The sequence below is a fragment of the Muscardinus avellanarius genome (assembly GCF_963383645.1).
Source record: "Muscardinus avellanarius genome assembly, chromosome: 11".
In the NCBI taxonomy this organism is placed as follows: domain Eukaryota; kingdom Metazoa; phylum Chordata; class Mammalia; order Rodentia; family Gliridae; genus Muscardinus; species Muscardinus avellanarius.
In genome coordinates, this window is record NC_137797.1 from 19,239,360 (window position 1) to 19,257,501 (window position 18,142).

Consider the following 18,142-nt stretch of genomic DNA (forward strand, 5'->3'; position numbering starts at 1 on the left):
TACATTTTTTTTTGTATCCTTTTGAAGGAGGGAATGGGGTCTTACTATGCTCTCCAGGCTGGCCTCCAAACATCTGGGCCCAAGCAATCTTCCTGCCTCAGCCTCCCAACCAGCTACAGGCATACTACCACACCACTTTTCCTTTATGTTTAGAGTGTATTCCTTCTAAGCCACATATATTGGGGTCTTGATTTTTAATCTTATCTGATATCTCCAAGTTAAGGTATTTCACATAGTTACATCTAATTTAATTATTTACATTATTGGATTTAAGTCTGCCATCATACTACTTGTTTTCTGTTTGTTCCACCTGGGATACCATCTCCTCCTCCTCCTCCTCCTCCTCCTCCTCCTCCTCCTCCTCCTCCTCTTCCTCCTCATTGGGATTTTATTTTTTTCCTTTTCTCCATTCTTATGTTCCCCCCTCTTTCTCTTTCTCCTTCTTTTTCTCAGTTTTCCTCCCCCTTTTCTCCATTCTCTTCCTTCTCCTTCTCCTCCTCTTCTTCCTCCTTTTTCTCCTCCTCTATCAAGAGATGCTCTACCAGCTGGGCATGGTGGTGCATGCTTGTAATCCTAGCATTTGGAAGACTGAAACAGGAGGACTGGGATTCTCTGGCAGCCTCAGCTACTTAGTGAGGCCTTTTGTAACTCAGTGAGACCCTGTATCAAAATAAAGAATAAAAAATAAGGCAGAAGGCTGGGCGTGGTGACGCACGCTTGTAATCCCAGAGCTTGGGAGGCTGAGATAGGAGGATCGCGCAGGTTCAAATCCAGCCTTAGCTACTTAGTGAGGCTCTCAGCAACTTAGTGAGGTCCTGTTTCCAAACAAAAGTATGAAATAGGTCTCGGAGTATAGCCAGAGGTAGAAAAGCCCCTGGGTTCACCCCCAGTACTACCAAAAAAAAAAAAAAAAAAAAAAAAAAAAAAAGGGCAGGTGTAGCTCACAGGTAGAATGCCTTTGGATTCCATCCCGAGTACCAAAAAAGAAAAAAAAAATTTACACACACACACACACACACACACACACACACACACACACGGGGGGGGGGGGAGAGGCTCTACCATCCATTTTATTTTTATTTTGACACAGGGCCTTGCTAAATTTCCCCAGGCTGGGTTCAAATTTACAATTCTTCTGCCGTAGCCTCCCCAGATGAGAAAGTAGATTTTCAAGGGTTGGTAATCTCTCTCCAGCCTCCTCCATGAGAGGTGAGAAGTCTATTAATAAGCCTTTTCTCCTTTTCCTCATGGTTTATCTTGGTGTTTATTCTGTCACAATCTTTTAGAAATTTTATTTTGTAAAACTGTGAAATTATGATTTCAATCAACTTTTTTTTTTTTTAAATTGGCACCTATTTGTTACGATACCGCTTGTTGGATAGGTGTTTTCTGCTTGTAGGATAAGCATTTATGGCATCTTCATGATCTTGCCCAAAAGCTATTTCTACAGTGTACATTCTGGGGTCAGGCTGACTTATATTTAGATCCTGGCTCTCTACATACTACCTGAAGGAGTTTGGACACGTTGCTTATCCTATCTGAGCTTCATCTATAAAGTAGGGTGGTAATATTACTTATCAAAAAGTTAACACTTTTTGTGTGTGTGGTACTGGGGTTCCTGGAAGCCCTTCCACCTCCGGGCTACACTCCCAGACCTATTTTTATATTTTTATTTAGAAACAGGGTCTCCTAAACCAGCCCGCGCGGAACCTGCGCGAACCTGCGCGATCCTCCTGTCTCCGCTTCCCAAGCCCGGGGATTACAATCGTGCACCGCCACGTCCCGCTAAATTAACACTTTTTAAAGAGATAATGTATTGTTGTCTGGGGGTCTCGATGAAAAATTGTTTTATGCTTATGATGTGTTTTTCTACAATTAGAAGCATTGAATGTAACCAAAAAGTCAACATTTGATATGTAAATTACTTGTATGAAGAAAAACCTCATAGAACTTGGTAGCTTTCGTAATTTTTTTTTTTTTTTTTAGTTCTTGCAAGCATAGCTATATAGCTTTATCCTTGTTGGAGGCTGTGTGTTTTTCCAGTAGAATTAAATTCCAGCAGGTGCAGGAGGATGGGCTAATGTGTGAGCCTGAATAAGATTAAAAAAGAAAAATCCCTGAACCCCATCAGGTTCCTGGAGCCAGACTTCCTCTCCGCTGCCAGCCACATTCTTGGTCTGAAACTTCTCATTCTTTGATTTTTTTCCCCTGTGGTGACCTCTATTTTATACCTATTTTCATTCTTGCTTCTGGCCATAGTCATGAAATATTGGTTGATTTATCCTTTCCTAGATGTGTCTTCCTTTCGTACTATCAGCAAATCATCTTGCATAATTTTCAAATTCATATGGGGCAGAAGCAGCAGCTGGCTGAAGACCCCCAGGGAACTGGAATGGGAAAGGAAGGGAAGCCTTGTGGTTCTCAGCTCTTTAGCAAAAGCTTTGGAGGAACAGTGCAGATGTGTGCTGCCTGTAATCCAAAAATGATTTTTTTTTCCTTTTCAGTCCCAATTTAATCTAGATTATTTTTCGACTCTGATCTTTCAAATGACAAAAGAATTTTGGTGAAAGATCTCTATCTGTTCCTAGCAAACATAATTGGGAGAAAGACTTAAAAGCCATGGAGGTTGGTGGTCGTCCCAGGATGCGAAGTGTTATGTTTTAGAAGCGAAGTACCTCCCACAGCAAAGTGAGATGAACCGGAAGGCAAAGGAGAATGTAGACAGATGTGCCCAGTTCATTTCAAAGCCCCAGAAGCCCATTCAGCCTTACATCTGCTCCACTCGAAATGACTTTCAAGAAGAGAGAAACTTTTTGGCGAACAACATCTTCCCCCAGCTTAACGAACTCTGCCATTCCCGGGGCACATACTTCAAAGCTGTGGACCTGAGGTGGTCAGTCTTGAAGGCCCAGAAGTCCTTACCCGCCAACCAATACAGACAGTATTTTTGTCTCCATTCCCAGGAGCTGAAGCTCTGTCTTGACTATGTGAGCAGCTGTCTCCCCTTTTTCTTGTGCATGCTGGGTCAGACATACGGGGACTTCCTTCCCGACCACTCACCCTTCAGACTCTTCAAAGCGACAGACCTATCAAGTTTATCCAGAGCAGAACAGAATCTCTATGTTGCCGCCAAAAACGGTTATCCGTGGGTCCTGGAGACTCCCGACTGCAGTCTGATGGAGTTTGAGATCATCCAAGCAGTGTTTCGGAATGGGTCTCAATTTCAGTATTTTTACTTCAGGACTGGGACCACGCTACTGAAGGCTTTAGATGAGGAAAATGAGGGCGGGCTGTCCTCAGGATCTCTGGTGAATGAAGAGGAAAAACTAAAGATTGGAAAGCTTAAAGCCAAGATCCTCAGCAAAGGGCTCCCTGTCCGGTTTTATAGAGATCTCCAGGAGTTGGGTGAGCTGGTTCTCAAGGACTGGACGATGGTGATAGAAAAACTGAACCCAGCCACCTTAATGATTGAAAACATAGGTTAGTAATGTAAAGATGCCTTCATCTGTCATCAACATCAGGTTTATGTTTTGTATGTCTCCCTAGGAAAAGATTTTTTAAATGATTGTAAAATTTATTTGTTTATTTGTTTATTTATTTATTTATTTATTTATTTATTTATTTATTTATTTATTTATGGTGCTAGGGATTGAACTCAGGGGTATTCTACCTCCAAGCTACACCCTGGCCCTATTTTTTTTCTTTTTTCTGTGGTACTGAGGATGAAACCCAGGGGGCATTCTACCTCTGAGGTACGCCTTCAGCCCTATTTTTATTCTTTATTTTGAAACAGGGTCTCACTGAGTTGCAGAGGACCTCTTTAAGTAGCTGAGGCTGTCCTCAAACCACGATCCTCCTGTCTCAGTCTCCCAGTCTCCCAAATTCTGGGATTACAAGTGTGTGCTACCATGCCTACCTACCCAGCCTTTTTTTTTTTTTTTTTTTTTTTTTTTTTGCGGTACTGGGGATGGAACCCAGGGGCATTCTATCTCTAAACTACATGCTCAGCCCTATTTTTTTTATTCTTTATTTTGAAACAATGTCTGCTAAGTTGCAGAAGGCCTCACTAAGTAGTTGAACCATGATCTTCCTGTCTCATCCTCCCAAATGCTGGGATTACAAGGGTGCACCACCATGCCCAGATCTCTGGCCCTATTTTAAATTTTTTTTTTTTGAAACAGAGTCTCACTAAATTGCAAAGGGCCTCACTAAGTAGCTGAGACCAGCCATGAACCTGGATCCTTCAGTCTCAGCCTCCCAAGTACTGGGATTACAAGCGTGCACCACCATGCCCAGCTGCAAATACTCTTTAAAGTTGTTACACTTAAAATTGCAAGTACACTTAAAGTTGTTAAATATTCCTGTGACGTATTTTTCCTTTTGAGGATTTTCAAAACTGAAGGTAGGAGCTAAAAATGAGTCACAAAAGATTATTTAGGAAGTTAAGAAGCTCAAACAAGACCCAGAATATTTGGCAGTTAACCTGTAGGTCTAGAGCACAGATTTTCCAGCAGGGTCGGTTTTGTGTCCTTCCTACTGAGGGACGTTTGGCCTTGTCTGCAGACATTTTAGTCATCAGAACTGGGGGAGAACTAATGACACACAGTGGGTAGAGGCCAGGATATTGCTGCTAAACATTCCTAACGCAAGGACAGCCCCCCACAACAAACACTTAGCTCCAAATGTCAGTGGTGCCAAGGTCGAGAAACCCCAAGTTAAAGGGAAGAGATTCCTGGTAATCTTTGTATATTATCACATTTTTTTGTACTAAGGATTGAACCCACAGGCATTTAGTTCTGAGCTATATCTCTAGCCCTATTTTATTTTGAAACAGGATCTCGCTAGGTTGCTGAGGCTGGCCTTGAACCTGCATGCCTCCTGTCTCAGTCCCCTTAGTACTGGTGTTACAGGCATGCGCTGCCACACCTGGCTATTTTATCACATTTAATCTTTAGGGCTTGGCCCTGCAAAGTAGGTGTTACAATTTTGGTTTTTCCGATGAGCAAATGAAAGCTGCTATATAATAGTTAGTGACTTACCAATGTCACATAAGCACTAAAGGACCAATCCAGGTTTTGAATCCAGGTTCCTCCGATTCTAAAACTCCACGCTTGTTCTCCTTGACCTTTACTTCTCAGAGTGTGAGCCATGGACTGAAAAGCCTGGAAGCTTGTTCTGAATGTAGAATCACAGGTCTCATTCCAGATAAACTCAATTAAAATATGCATTTAACAAGATAACCAGGAGATTAGCATGCACATTAAAAACTGAGAATGCCATGGCATTACATTGCCCAATATCACATTGCCTCTAAATTAATGATTACCTTTATTTTTAAAAGCCGTGTCATGTCGGCATGTGCCAACATAAAATGGGAAGAGCATTGTCAAAGCATTGCAAAGATTCTTCATCTAGACAAACTCCTGCAAGGATCTGTGACACCCTTAAAGTAATACTGAAAATAGAATATTTATAAGCCTGTGTGTGTTTGGCAGGGAGTAAGAATATGATCTGTGAGTCTCAAAATGTCCGGTGACCCAAAGAAGTTATGAATTACTGATGTAAGGACCTAATTAATGTGGGGATGCAAAATGGTGGCAGGTGGCACAGACTGAAATGTTTTTGGGGCCAGGCAGGCAGTGGCCCTTTTAATATGATAAAGAGCAATAGATGGGAGATAAACCAGAGTTTGTTAACCCAGCTAGAGTCATTTCAATTCAGTGCTGAGGATGGCAGTGAAAAGCCAGTCACTTGTGCTGGCCACATAAAACAGCTGTGGACCCTGGAAAAGACCATTATTAACCAGTCACAGCTGTTGGTCCCAAGTGACTCAAACTGGCTTCAACAGAAGTGATCTTATAGCTTACATAACTGCAAAGTCCAGGATTCAATTTGGGTCAGCTCCGGCTTTATCCAGTGGCTTCAATGATGTTCCTAAGCTCTGGTTCTTCAGGGCTTCTCACCCTGGCTCTGCTCTTCTGATGCTGGCTCAACCCTTCTGCTTCTCCCCTATGGAAAGAAGATGACTATAGCAGCTCCAGGTTCAAGTTCAGCAGAATTGGCTCAGATTCCTAGCGTTGAGTCATTCTGTCTCTGATTAGCCTGGCCTGGGCCATGTTCTTGTATTGACTCAGTCACTGGTGCCAAGAGAATGTGATTCTCGTTCTAGCGAATCCTGAGTCGTAGGCCGCCCCTGAAGCCAGAAGAGGAGTCATGAACTGAAGATATGAATTGATACTTGGGATGGGTGAATCCCCAGAGATAACCTAGTGCTGCTGCTCAACCTCGGGGAGTCAGTGGGTGCCAGGGAGCCAGGAAGCAGCTCAGGTGCTTACTAAGTCTTGAAGTTTCAGAATCTGACTCCAGACTTGTCCTTAGACCCTGGGATTTTCAATCGCAAGCTGTGTGAGTCTGAGAAAATTACTTAATACTGAGAAGCCTTAGTTTCTTCTATAAATAGATTAATAGCAATCATTTTGAGAGTAATAAGGCATGTGAAGCACATAAAAACGACCTGGCACATATAGTCTCAGAGTAAATACCGAGGAGAATAACAAATGGGTGCTCAAAGAGTACGTCCATTTTTCTAAAATCTGAAATATGATTAATATTATTTTACTAATCTCAATCTGGATCACATCCATTGATCATTATTCACTAGTACGTGTAAGAATCAATTCTTTCTGTATATTTGGGTTGAGGTCAGTGTGTGTGTGTGTGTGTGTGTGTGTGTGTGTGTGTGTGTGTGTTACTGGGGATTAAGCCTCTAAATTAAGCCCCTGACTCTGAGCCAGGCGTGGTGGCGCATGCTTGCAATTTGGGAGGCCGAGACCGGAGGATTGTAGTTCGTGGACAGCCTCAGCTACTTAGTGAGGCCCTCCGCAACTTAGTGAGACCCTGTTTCAAAGTAAAGAATAAAAAATAGGGCAGGGGGTATAGCTCAGAGGTCAAATTCCTCTGGGTTCCATCCCCAGACCTGCAATAAATAAATAAATAAATAAATAATCCCCTCTTTTTTTTTTTTTTTTTTTTGAAACAGGGTCTCACTAAGTTGCTTTACCAAGTTGCTCAGGCTCCCTGAGGACCTTCAGTCTGTCTCAGCCTCCCAAGTACTGGAATTACAGGCACTTGCCACTATTCCTGGCTTCTTAATCTTTGATTTTTGAATATTGTTGAAAGATTGCCATTTATTAGATTAAATTTTTTTAAGTTTATTTTATTTTATTTTTGATGGTACTGGGGATGGAACCCAGGGGCTTTCTACCTCCGGGCTACACTCCCAGACCTATTTTATATTGTATTTGGAAACAGGGTCTCTTAAGCCAGCTGAGGCTGGCTTCGAACCTGCACGATCCTCTTGTTTCAGCCTACTAAGCGCAGGGATTACAGGCATGCACCACCACGCCCGGCTAGATTTCATTTTGAATGTATTTATGTTAGCTAAATAGCTGAATTAAAGGTACACAATGTGTAGATTGTAAGAATTATTTAGAAAGAAGTACTAAATTCTTTCTCTGTGGGGTCTAAGATAAGGTAGCTCCAGAATCTCATAGGGTAGCAGTACAACGTTTAGGCAGCTGGTAGTTGTAAGGCAGTACAGAGCTATCAGTTTATATTCTTTTTGTGTGTGTGTGGCACTAGAGATTGAATCCAGAGTCATTGTACCTCTGGGCTACACCCCCATCCCTATTTTACTTTTTATTTTGAAATAGAGTCTTACTAAATTGCTAAGGGCCTCCCTAAGTTGCTGAGGCTGGCTTTATTCAATGTATGTAATCCTCCTCTTTCAGCCTTCAAGTATTGGGACTGCCAGGCCTGACTCATCAATTTATATACTTGACCCTTAGAAATACTCTGAGGTCCTTGAAGATGCTTGAGTAGAGATCTGTTGCACTATAAGGCCATATCAATGCTCTTGAAGGTCTTTGAACTTGAAGCTGAACTTGGTCAAACTGTAGGTCTTCAGGTCTGTTCCAGCCCTAACCCAAATTGTGGAGCAGCCCAGTTGATTATGGAAGTACAAGGTGTAACCCTTGGGAATCTACCAGACTAACCTATCACCTTTCTTTTTCTATATATATATTGATAATAGCCTTTATCTTACCCCCACCTCCAAAACAAAGCTGGAGAATATGCATGTTTCTAGAGATAGGAGAGCGTTTTGGCAGTCCAGAAATATCCTGAATTTGGTTAGGTAATGTTTATTTCTTTGTTTGTTTATTTATTTATTTATTTATTTATTTTTTAATTTATTTATTTATTTATTTTTGGTGGTACTGGGGTTCTTGGAAGCCCTTCTACCTCCAGGCTACACTCCCAGACCTATTTTTTATATTTTTATTTGGAAACAGGGTCTCTTAAGCCAGCACAGCTGGCTTCCAACCTGCGCAATGCTCCTGTCTCCGCCTCCCAAGCGCGGGGATTACAAGCGTGCGCCACCACACCCGGCTAGGTAATGTATTTTAAATGATAGAAAACTTAAACTAGAAGGGACCTCAGGGATCATCCAGTTGTCTGGCACTCCTCCTTATTTCACCAAAGCTTAAGGGACCTTCCCAGTGTCAGAGGTGCTGCTGTACCTATGGCTGTCGTCTGCATTGAAGCATCTTACCCTAAATATACACCCAACTCTCCCAGCCTCTGCCATGGATAGACACACAGACATAACCCACAGGACTAAATTAGATAGCTTTACATTTAGCTAACAATTTGAAATAATGACTATTTGTAGCAAGGATGTTTTTTCTTAGTCATTTTGAGGTCCTGAAATAACTTGGAATTCTAAGTAGGATTCCATGTACAACAGGAGGAAGGCTAAACCATTTGCCTATAATTTCCTTTTATTAGGATATAGCATGGGCTGTGACCCATGGCGCCACCACAGAGAGAAGGTGGTGTAGATTCCTCCTTCAGCATTTATAATAACCATGTGCAACTGAAAATGTAAGACTACAAGTCTAAGGTCTTAAACTTTATCTTTTTGATTATCAAGACTACAAGCACAGCTTTGAACGCTTCTATCACGAGGAGTTTATTGAGAAGTGCAAGCAAGTGTTTGTTGCTTCTAAGGAGTCAAGCAGGACCTTCGAAATCTTGGAAAGATTCGCCTTGAAGGATGTGGAACTTGACGTTAATGAAACAACAGCAGTTTCTAGCTTAGAGTCTGTTCTCAGGTAAGATGGCAGACTCCCGAGCCCTCTTAGAGGCCTCACGCAAAACAGCTTTGCCTGACTTGGTAAATGTGACTCCCCCAAATTTGCAACGTCCAGCCTCACTTTCTCTGTTTGATGACCATACTGTAAAGCCACCTTGAGTTAGAATTTCCTTGTCATATATTACTCTGCTTCAGCAAAGCTTTTCTGGTATTTGACATACTTTCGTCCAGTGTCCTCAAGTAGATTATAAACTCCTGGAGGGCAGGGGACCTCTTTCTTTTTGCTTTCATACATCAAAGTTGATATAAGTAGTTCCCGAGAAGGATGGAATGACTTTTTGCTTATGAGTGCACGCGTGCATGTGTGTGTGTATGTGAGGGGGAATTGAACCCAGGGGCATTCTACCTCTGAGCCACGCTCCTGGCCCTATTTTAGTTTTCATTTGGAAACAGGGTCTCACTAAGTTGCTGAGGGCCTTGCTAATTTGCCAAGGCTGGCTTTGAACCTGTGACCCTCCTGTCTCAGCCTTCTAAGTACTGGGATTACAGGCACATGCCATCATGCCCAGCGATGCAATGACTTTAAGGAGAAGAAATTAGAGAATATGTAAATTGCACTTGCAATGCAATATGATATTATGTATTTTACAAAGAACTCCCACATAATCAGCTCACTATTAATTACATTCAAATATTTAGCTAGCACGTGTCAAAGTGATATGAGCCATACCATTGGTGCTTATGTAGAAGTAACCCAAGTCATCGTACCCCATGCATGCACTCCTCCATGGGTGTATCCCGTGTTCTGTATGATACAGCCCCCATCTCTCTTTCCACCCGGTGTTGGCATACCCCATTTACCACCCACGGGCACTGAGAAGCCGAAGCCACCGCGAGAGAACTGCAGGTGTCCAGTGTGTCCCTCCCAGTCTCATTCCAAGAAAAGGGGAAGCGTCTCAAGATGTTTTTTTTCCTCCCCCTCATCCTCCAGCTCTTCCCATGGATCTCATTTAATCTGGAGGATTTTACGTTTGAAATAAGCCCATGGCAGCTGGGATGGTGCAGGGCTGTGTTCAGCCACAGCTCCCCCGGCTCAGCCACACACCACTGTGGTCGCTCGGAGCTCAACATTCAGGCGGTCCCGGGAAATCATGCCAAGAGGAAGACAATTAAGTTGGTTAATACAACGTGACACTCAGTCTATGCTTTTAAGACTACTGGAGAAAGATATGGGTTACGTGTTTGAAATGTTAGGCTTGCGTAGACAGCTTCATAGAAAGCGAAGGCTGAGTTCCCTGCTGATGAGAGTACTGAGGGAAATGGAGAGTGACTCTTGGCAGGTGCAGTTTCTTATGCAGTCCTGGAAATGTTCTAGAATTAAGTAGTCGTCACATTTGTACAACCTTGTGAAAATCACTGAGTGCGTGTGTGTTACTGGGGTGTTCTACTTCCAAACTATACCCCCTGCCACTTTTTATTTTTGAAAAAGGGGTTTGGTAGGTTGTTGAGAGTGTTGCCATGTCACCGAGGCTGTCCTAGAACCTGTGATCCTCTTGGCTCAGCCTTCCAAGTACTGGGATTACAGGTTTGCACCACTATGCCCAGCGAAATCACTCACTTGAGCACTTTTTTTTTTTCCAGTACTGGGGATGGAACCCAGGGGCATTCTACCTTCAAGCTACACTTCCAGGCCTATTTTTTTTTTTTTATCTCTTTATTCTGAAACAGTCTCACTAAGTCACAGAAGACTTCACTAAGTAGTTGAGGCTGGAGGCAAACCTCTGATCCTCTTGTCTCAGCCTCCCAAGTACTGGGATTACAAGTGTGCACCACCACGCCTGGCTACTTGAGCACTTTTTTTTTTTTTTTTTGGTGGTACTGGGGTGGAACCCAGAGGCTTTCTACCTCTGGACTATACTCCCAGACCTTTTTATATTTTATTTGGAAACAGGGTCTCACTAAGTTGCTGAAAGCCTCACTAAGTAGCTGAGGCTGGCTTCAAACCCGCGCCATCCTCCTGTCTCAGCCTCCCAAGTGCGGGGATTACAAGCGTGCGCCACCATGCCCGGCTTTCCTACCTACATTTTTTATTCACTGGTCTTACCTATTTGTGTCAAGCATTGTTTTATGCATGGGGATACCACAGTGAGCAAAAGAGGAAAGCTCTGCCTTTGTGGAGCTTGCAGTGTGGACGCAGGCAAAAAACATAACACATATATCAAACATGTAGTATGCCAGGTGCCTTCAAGCGCAGTGCCGCAGAGCAGAGTGAAGCAGAGGAAGGGAAGGGGCCATCTGAAGGAGGGTGACAAGGTGATGTTTGGGTAACTATTAGAAACAGGTGGGGGCGCAAGCTATGCAAATAAGGACCAGAGGCACCTTCCAGGCAGAGGTAATAGCAAACACAGAGACCCAAGGCTGGAGAAATAGCAGGGAGGCCAGGCCACCGCGAGGAAGCAGGGGATGAGGCTGCAGATAGAACGGGTGCGTCCGGTCTCGCTGGTCATTGTAAGGACTTGGACTTTCACTGGGGTTTTCTTTTGTTTGTTTTGTTTTGTTAATACTGGAAATAGAACCCAGGGCCTCGCACATGCTAGGCAAGCACTCTGCCACCGAGCCACACCCCCACCTGACTGTTACTGTTTTTGAATAGAGCAATCACCTAGATGTCATTTTTGTGTATGTGTGATACGGGGTATCGAATGTGGGGGCATTCCATCTCTGAGCTACACCCCTAGCCTTGTTTTATGTTTTTATTTTGAAACAGGGTCTCACAAAGTTGCCGAGGGCCTCACTAAGTTGCAGAGGCTGGCCTTGAACCTGAAATCCTCTCGTCTCAGTCTCTCAGGTACTAAGATGACAAACATGCTCTACCATTCCCAGCTACAAATACTCTTGACTATGTTTCGCCTCTTTTATTTCTCAGAATCAATCCTCTCCCGGCTTACAAGTCTATTTTACTCTTGTCTGGAGAACGTGGCTGTGGGAAGTCCACTTTGATTGCCAGCTGGGTGAATGACTTTCAAAAGAAGTACCCGAGCGTGCTGACGATCCCGCATTTCGTGGGGAGCACCTGTGACAGCAGCGACATCATGTCCGTGATCTATTATTTCATCACGGAACTGCAGCACAAAATCCACGGTAACGGGCCCGGACGTCTGTGCTCCTTCAGCAAACGCCGCCGCCGAGTTAGAAACCACTGCTGCCCTCTTCTCCTGCGCTAGCACTCTCTTGTTCTAATGAAAACCCCTCTGGTCTCACCCATGCCCCTTCCTACCTCTTTGGAGCAAAATTGCCCTCCCTTCTTCCTCCCCTTCTCCAGATATTAACTGAGTACCTTTGGGTGTCAAAGTCGACCTGGAGAAAAGCAGACAAAGTCCTTACAGACTAAACCCTCTTGGAGTTTTCGTGGCTTACTGGGGAGGGATTAGGACAGAAAATTGACGGAGTCACTAAATAAAAGCTATAGAAGTGAGATGGCAGTGAATCCTACGAAGGAAAGCAAAGCAGAGAAAGAGGGTGGGCAGCCTGAGCGGAGGAACTGGTAGGGTTTACAGTAGGGTGGCCTGGGGAAGTCTCTCGGAGAAAGGGGCATTTAAATAAATACCAGACCCAGCATTCGGGAGGCTGAGATTGGAGGATCGCGGTTCGCGGACAGCCTCAGCTACTTAGCGAGACCCTTCACACCTCAGTGAGACCCTGTTTCAAAAATAAAAAAAAGACTAAAAAATAGGGCTAGGGGTGTAGCTTGAAGGTAGAATGCCCCTGGGTTCCATGCCTGGTACTTAATAAATAAATAAATAAATATCAGAGCTAGGCCAGGTGGGGCATGCCTATAATTCCAGTACTTGGGAGGCTGAGACAGGAGCATTGCAGGTTCAAGTCCAGCCTCAGCAATTCAGCACGACTCTCAGCAACTTAACAAGACCCTGCTTCCAAATAAAAAATAAAATCGGGCTTGGAGTATAACTCAGGGGTGGAACACCCCTGGGTCTACTCCCAAGTACCAAAATATATAAATAAGTGAAGAGCTGAAAAGAGAGGAGGGAGGGAGCCAGGCAGCCCCTCAGGAGCTGCTCTGCTAAGGAGAAGAGCAGCGGTTCCAGGCAGACCTGCCTCTCCAGTGCAGTAGCTATTTATTGAGCAAAGTGACGCCCACTCATTCCTTGCACAGTATTTCTTGGCTGGCTGTGCTATGCCACACAGTCTTCCAGGTTCCTGGGAATATGAGCAGGTCAGGTCAGAAGGTCATGGCTCCTGTGGCTGTTATGTGCTAGTTGAGCAAGGCAGGTATCACGTGGGTAAGAAACGTCCGTACAGTGACAGGTGCCAAGTGATGCTGCAGGGCCACAGGCAGCCGCTGAGGTGAGAAGTCAGGCGCGAGGTCTGCGTTAGTTACGGGAACTCCAGCTGCTCTACCAACTAAGTCCCACTGAAGCGTGTTCTCGAATACAAGCTAATTTCTTCCTCTCGTAACAGGGTAGTATGTGGTCCCTGGTTAGATGACGAGAGCTTTTCTCCTGTGGCGATTTCGGGACACGGGTTCTTCCACCTGTGTCATCCCCTGGCGCCTCGGAGTCCTCGCTTTGGGTTGGGGGAGGGGGAGAGTGGATGAGGCACACAGTCCCCTTGAGGTCTCGGCTTGGGAGTAATGTGTATCCGTCCTCCTGTTCTCTTGGCAGCAGCTTGGCCACTTGAGGGACCAGGCAGGTGTACAAAGCTGACTTCCCCCTGGAAGGGGTGGCAGGAACTTTGGTGTGACAGGTAGTCATCTTCTCTGCCACACTCTGGGGACATCTCATTGGCCAGGGGAGCCAGCCACGTAGAGACCAGAAGAAAGAACATTTTTTTTTTTTTTTGGTGGTACTGGGGATGGAACCCTTATACCTCTGGGCTACACTCCCAGACCTATTTTATATTTTATTTGGAAACAGGGTCTCCTAAGCCAGCAGGCTGGCTTCGAACCTGCGCGATCCTCCTGTCTCTGCCTCCCAAGTGTGGGGATTACAAGCATGCGCCACCACGCCCAGCAAGAAAGAACATTTTAAGTAGAGGGAAAAGCTAAGGCAGTGCCACAGAGTCTAAGCTGGATACAAAGTTGACTCATTTAAAAATGGCAAGAGGCCCGTGTGGCTAGAGAGCAGCAGACAGCAGGTTGAGCCTGCCCAGTGAGGCGGGAATGAGGGGGCGACTTCACCCTGGGACTGTGGAGGCCAGCACAGCAGGTGTGGGTGCTGTGGAGTGGAAGGAGAGGCCAGTGGAGGGACTCCAGCAGGGGAATGGCGTGATAGGAGCTCCTGTGATGGGTGGAAAGCGGGTGCAGGGGAACAAGCCTGGAGGCAGGATACTTGTCAGAGGCTAGTGTGATGGTCCCAGCGAGAGGCGAAGGCAGCTTGGAAGAAGGCGACGGCGGTGGAGCTGGAGAGTTTTGAGGGTGGAGAAGTCTGAGGAATTGGCTTTGAGGATTGAGAGAAAAGAGGGAACCGAGAATAACTCCCAGCTCTTGGCTTTAGGTAACGGATGGACAGCCAGCAGGTGGACTGAGATGGGCAGTGCTGGGGGGGAGGGGAAGCAGGTTTGGAGGGAAGCCAAGAGTTGGGGTCTGGACGTGTGATATTTGAGACGCGAGGTGTGTGCAGGCAGTGGTGATAATCGTGTAGGCTCTGTGCTGCGCCTAATTCTGTTCTGGGAGCAGCTGGGGAGCCTGACCACCTGTGCTCAAACCCCGGGCCACGACTCATTAGCTGTGTTCCTAAGTGAGTTATTTTGTTTGTTTGTTTTTGCAGTACTGGGGGTGGAACCCAGGGGCATTGTACCTCCAAGCTACATCCCCAGGCCTATTTTTTAGTCTTCTTATTTTTGAAACAGGGTCTCATTGAATTGCGAAGGGCCTTGCTAAGCAGCTGAGGCTGTCTGCGAATCTGTATCCTCTAGTCTCAGTCTCCCGAATGCTGGGATTACAAGCGTGTGCCACCACGCCCGGCTTCCTAAGTGAGTTGTTTTAACACTCTGCGGTTCCATTTTCCCATTTGTACCATGTGGATAATAATTTAAAAAAAAGAAAGAAAGAAAACGTGCCTTGCAGGTAGTTGAGAGGATTAGCTAAGTTAAAGAATGGATAATAAAGGCACTTAGCTCAGCGCTGGGCTTACAGCAGCTGATAAGTGTCAGCCATTACTATTATCTTTAGGTGCCTGCTGTGTTTAAGTCTCTGTGTCTGCCGTGGCTGGCTCGCGGGAGCGTACCCTTTCTCATGCAGGGCATGTCTCTGCATGTGCCTCTGGGTCCCGAGCGAATGCGTGGGTGCGTCTGGACGGGCATGTCATCGGGGGAGACTCTGGTATTTGGGTCTCCGTGCATGTGGTAGTGTCTGCGTGAGTGAGCGGGGTGACCCTGTGTGTGGCCGAGTGCTCCCTGGCAGCATTTCTTGGGCTTGTACAATGGGAAGAATAAGAATTGGTAGAAGCAGGTGTGCCGGCCTCGCGAAGGCCACTCCTTCTATTCTGGCACATCCCCAGGGCGTTCGCTTCGTGAGGCTGATGATGTAAACTCATTTGAACACGCTTAATTATGATTTTATTCCCAGTGTGAATTGTTATTTTAATGAGTGTGTCTTGGGGTACAGACAGCCCCTCCTGAAAACAGCGGCAGTCTTTCAAACAAAGCGGATCTTTAACCTGACAACAGTAGATTAAATTCAGGAACAGCCCAGGAATACTTAATGCCTCTTTTCCATGAAAGAACACCCCTCCTCTCTGTGGTGGGAGGCCCAGGGGAGGGGCCGCGCTTCTGGATCTTAGCAGTTTACTTAAGCTTTCTGTGCTCCAAACTCTCATCTGTAAAGTGGAGATGGATTGGCCGGTACCTACCTCTTAAACCTATATGAGGATTAAAAGATAACACATGTAAACATTGAGAATGGTACCTGGCCCACGGCTGCCATCATTATTGTTATCATTATTCCTCACTGGGTTAGCAGGTAGTGTGTGTGTGTGTGTGTGTGTGTGTGTGTGTGTGTGTGTGTGTGTGTAGATATACCTACTCATTACTTAGGTTAAGGAGAGGAAGGACTGCAATTCAAGAATTTGTATCTGTCACCACTGCAGCCTCCAGAGACCTCATGGAGGTGATGGAGACGCTGGCGGGCGTCATTTACGCAGCTGCCTGCACTGTGAAGCTGGGCTCGCTGGTGGGGTGGGTGGGCGCTGGAGCAGGTCCTGCAGCACACTCAGCTCCCTTGCTGAGCGCAGTTTCCTGTGGCCCACCTCAGCTGTCTTCCGGGGTTAAGAACTCTCCACCGCAATCTGGGACACCAGCTGCCCCTGTGTGGCGCTCCTCTCTGCTCCTCAGACCCCACCCATGGGATAGAGGGTTTTGTGGAGAATTGCCTGGAGCCAGCTATTCTGACTCCCCCTTGCCAGCCTTGTGGGCAGCCTTTCTTATTTACATGTTTCCTGTTCTGGTATCCCACAGAACCTGATGGTGTCCCAGGGCTGTGAGTTTTCCTTGGTTCTTGACTCCCTAAAAGAAAAACTTCATTTTGGGGACACAGATAGGGTGAACAGAATGTGTTTTATTGGGTAGTTCACCAGCAGGGTCACAGAACTGGCTGTTCCAAGAAAAAAAAGGATGAGTCTGCCGCATGATGTATTTTTACACCGTGGAGAAATCCAGCACTTTCATGCATAATAACTTGAAGTGGTTATGTTTGGGTCTTGCAAGGCCATGTAGAATTTTCTACTGGTCTCTAAAGCTGCAGTGCACTGGGCTGGAAGTCTCTGTCCACGGCATGGTGGGGCAGTCTCCATGTCTCTCCTTAGGAAGGCTCTTCCCTGCCCCATTTCTTTACCCATCCTGCTTGTCTCTGGCTAACTACCTAACACTGGCAACCCTGGAAAACAGTGTGTCCCATTAACTGAAGGCTGTCTGAGCACCATGCTCTCTGCGGAGCACTGTATCAGCATCTGAAGAGTTTCATGGCCTCCACGAGCTGCCTGGAGCTCTAGCATCCCCACCAGGAGGCCAAGGCCCAGGATGGCGGCGGCTCAAGGTTGGTCTCCATCGGGTAGGCAGCGCGTAGTCCTGGTTACTGCTCTGCCTCGCCTCCTTGAGGCAAAAAGGGAAACATTGCCCTTTTGGATGATTCCTTCTGGTCCTCTCCCAGCACCAGCTATCAGGAGAGTCTGTGCTCCCACTCACAGTGCAGAGCAGACAGAAGTCCCCGCCAGGGCTTCTGAGCTTGGTGCCCTGGGCATCGCCTCTGGTCCTTTGCTCTACTGGTCTGGTTTCCTTGGAGCGCATGGGTCACTTCCAGCTCTCTAGGTCTTTGTCCATTCAGATCCCTTCTCCTGAAACATCCTCCCTTTTCTGAGATCACTGAAATCTTCTCCTTTAAGCCCTGTTCAAAGGTCACTGTTTGTAAGAGGGCAGATGGGTGCCTCTCTCCCTCACCCCTCACTTGAACCAGGTAGCCAGTGAGCCCGTCCCTTGGCATTTTAATTTCCCCAGAAATCTTCAAATACTGTCAGTTTGCCTTCCTCGGTCTTACAGATGGTCCCCTGGTTACATTTGTTTTACTGTTTGTCTCCCCCTGTTGGTCATGTCTATTTTATTGGCCATTGTCATAACCCAATGCCTGGCACAGACACAGAAGGTTCTCAATAAATGTGTTGAATGATGAGACACCACCATAAAAGGTGAACAAGTTGAGATGGATGTGGTGGTGCATGCCTGTAATCCCAGTACATGGGAAGTTGAGACAGGAGGATCACAGGTTCAAGGACAGCCTCAGCAACTTAGCAAGATTCTCAGCAATACAGTGAGACCCTGGTTTAAAACAAACAAACAAACAAAAAATAAATCCAGGTGTGGTGGCACATGTCTGTAATCCCCAAAGTTGGGAGGCTGAGACAGGAGGATTGCAGGTTTGAGGTCATCCTCAGAAATTTAGCAAGACTGTTTCAAAACAAAATATAAAAAGGACTGGTG

General features: G+C 45.8%; 1 protein-coding gene across 1 annotated transcript in view; it reads left to right on the forward strand.

The window, feature by feature from the left end:
* Positions 1–2,693: 2,693 nt before the first annotated feature.
* The window catches only part of LOC308269425 (putative tetratricopeptide repeat protein 41), a gene marked incomplete at both ends in the record, with an annotated part of 92,650 nt that continues 77,201 nt past the window's right edge, over positions 2,694–18,142 (forward strand). Inside the window, 3 exons of the mRNA XM_080704807.1 lie at positions 2,694–3,480; positions 8,993–9,173; positions 12,081–12,295. Coding sequence (XP_080560933.1) covers positions 2,694–3,480; positions 8,993–9,173; positions 12,081–12,295 — 1,183 coding nt within the window. The remainder of the gene's footprint in view (positions 3,481–8,992; positions 9,174–12,080; positions 12,296–18,142) is intronic.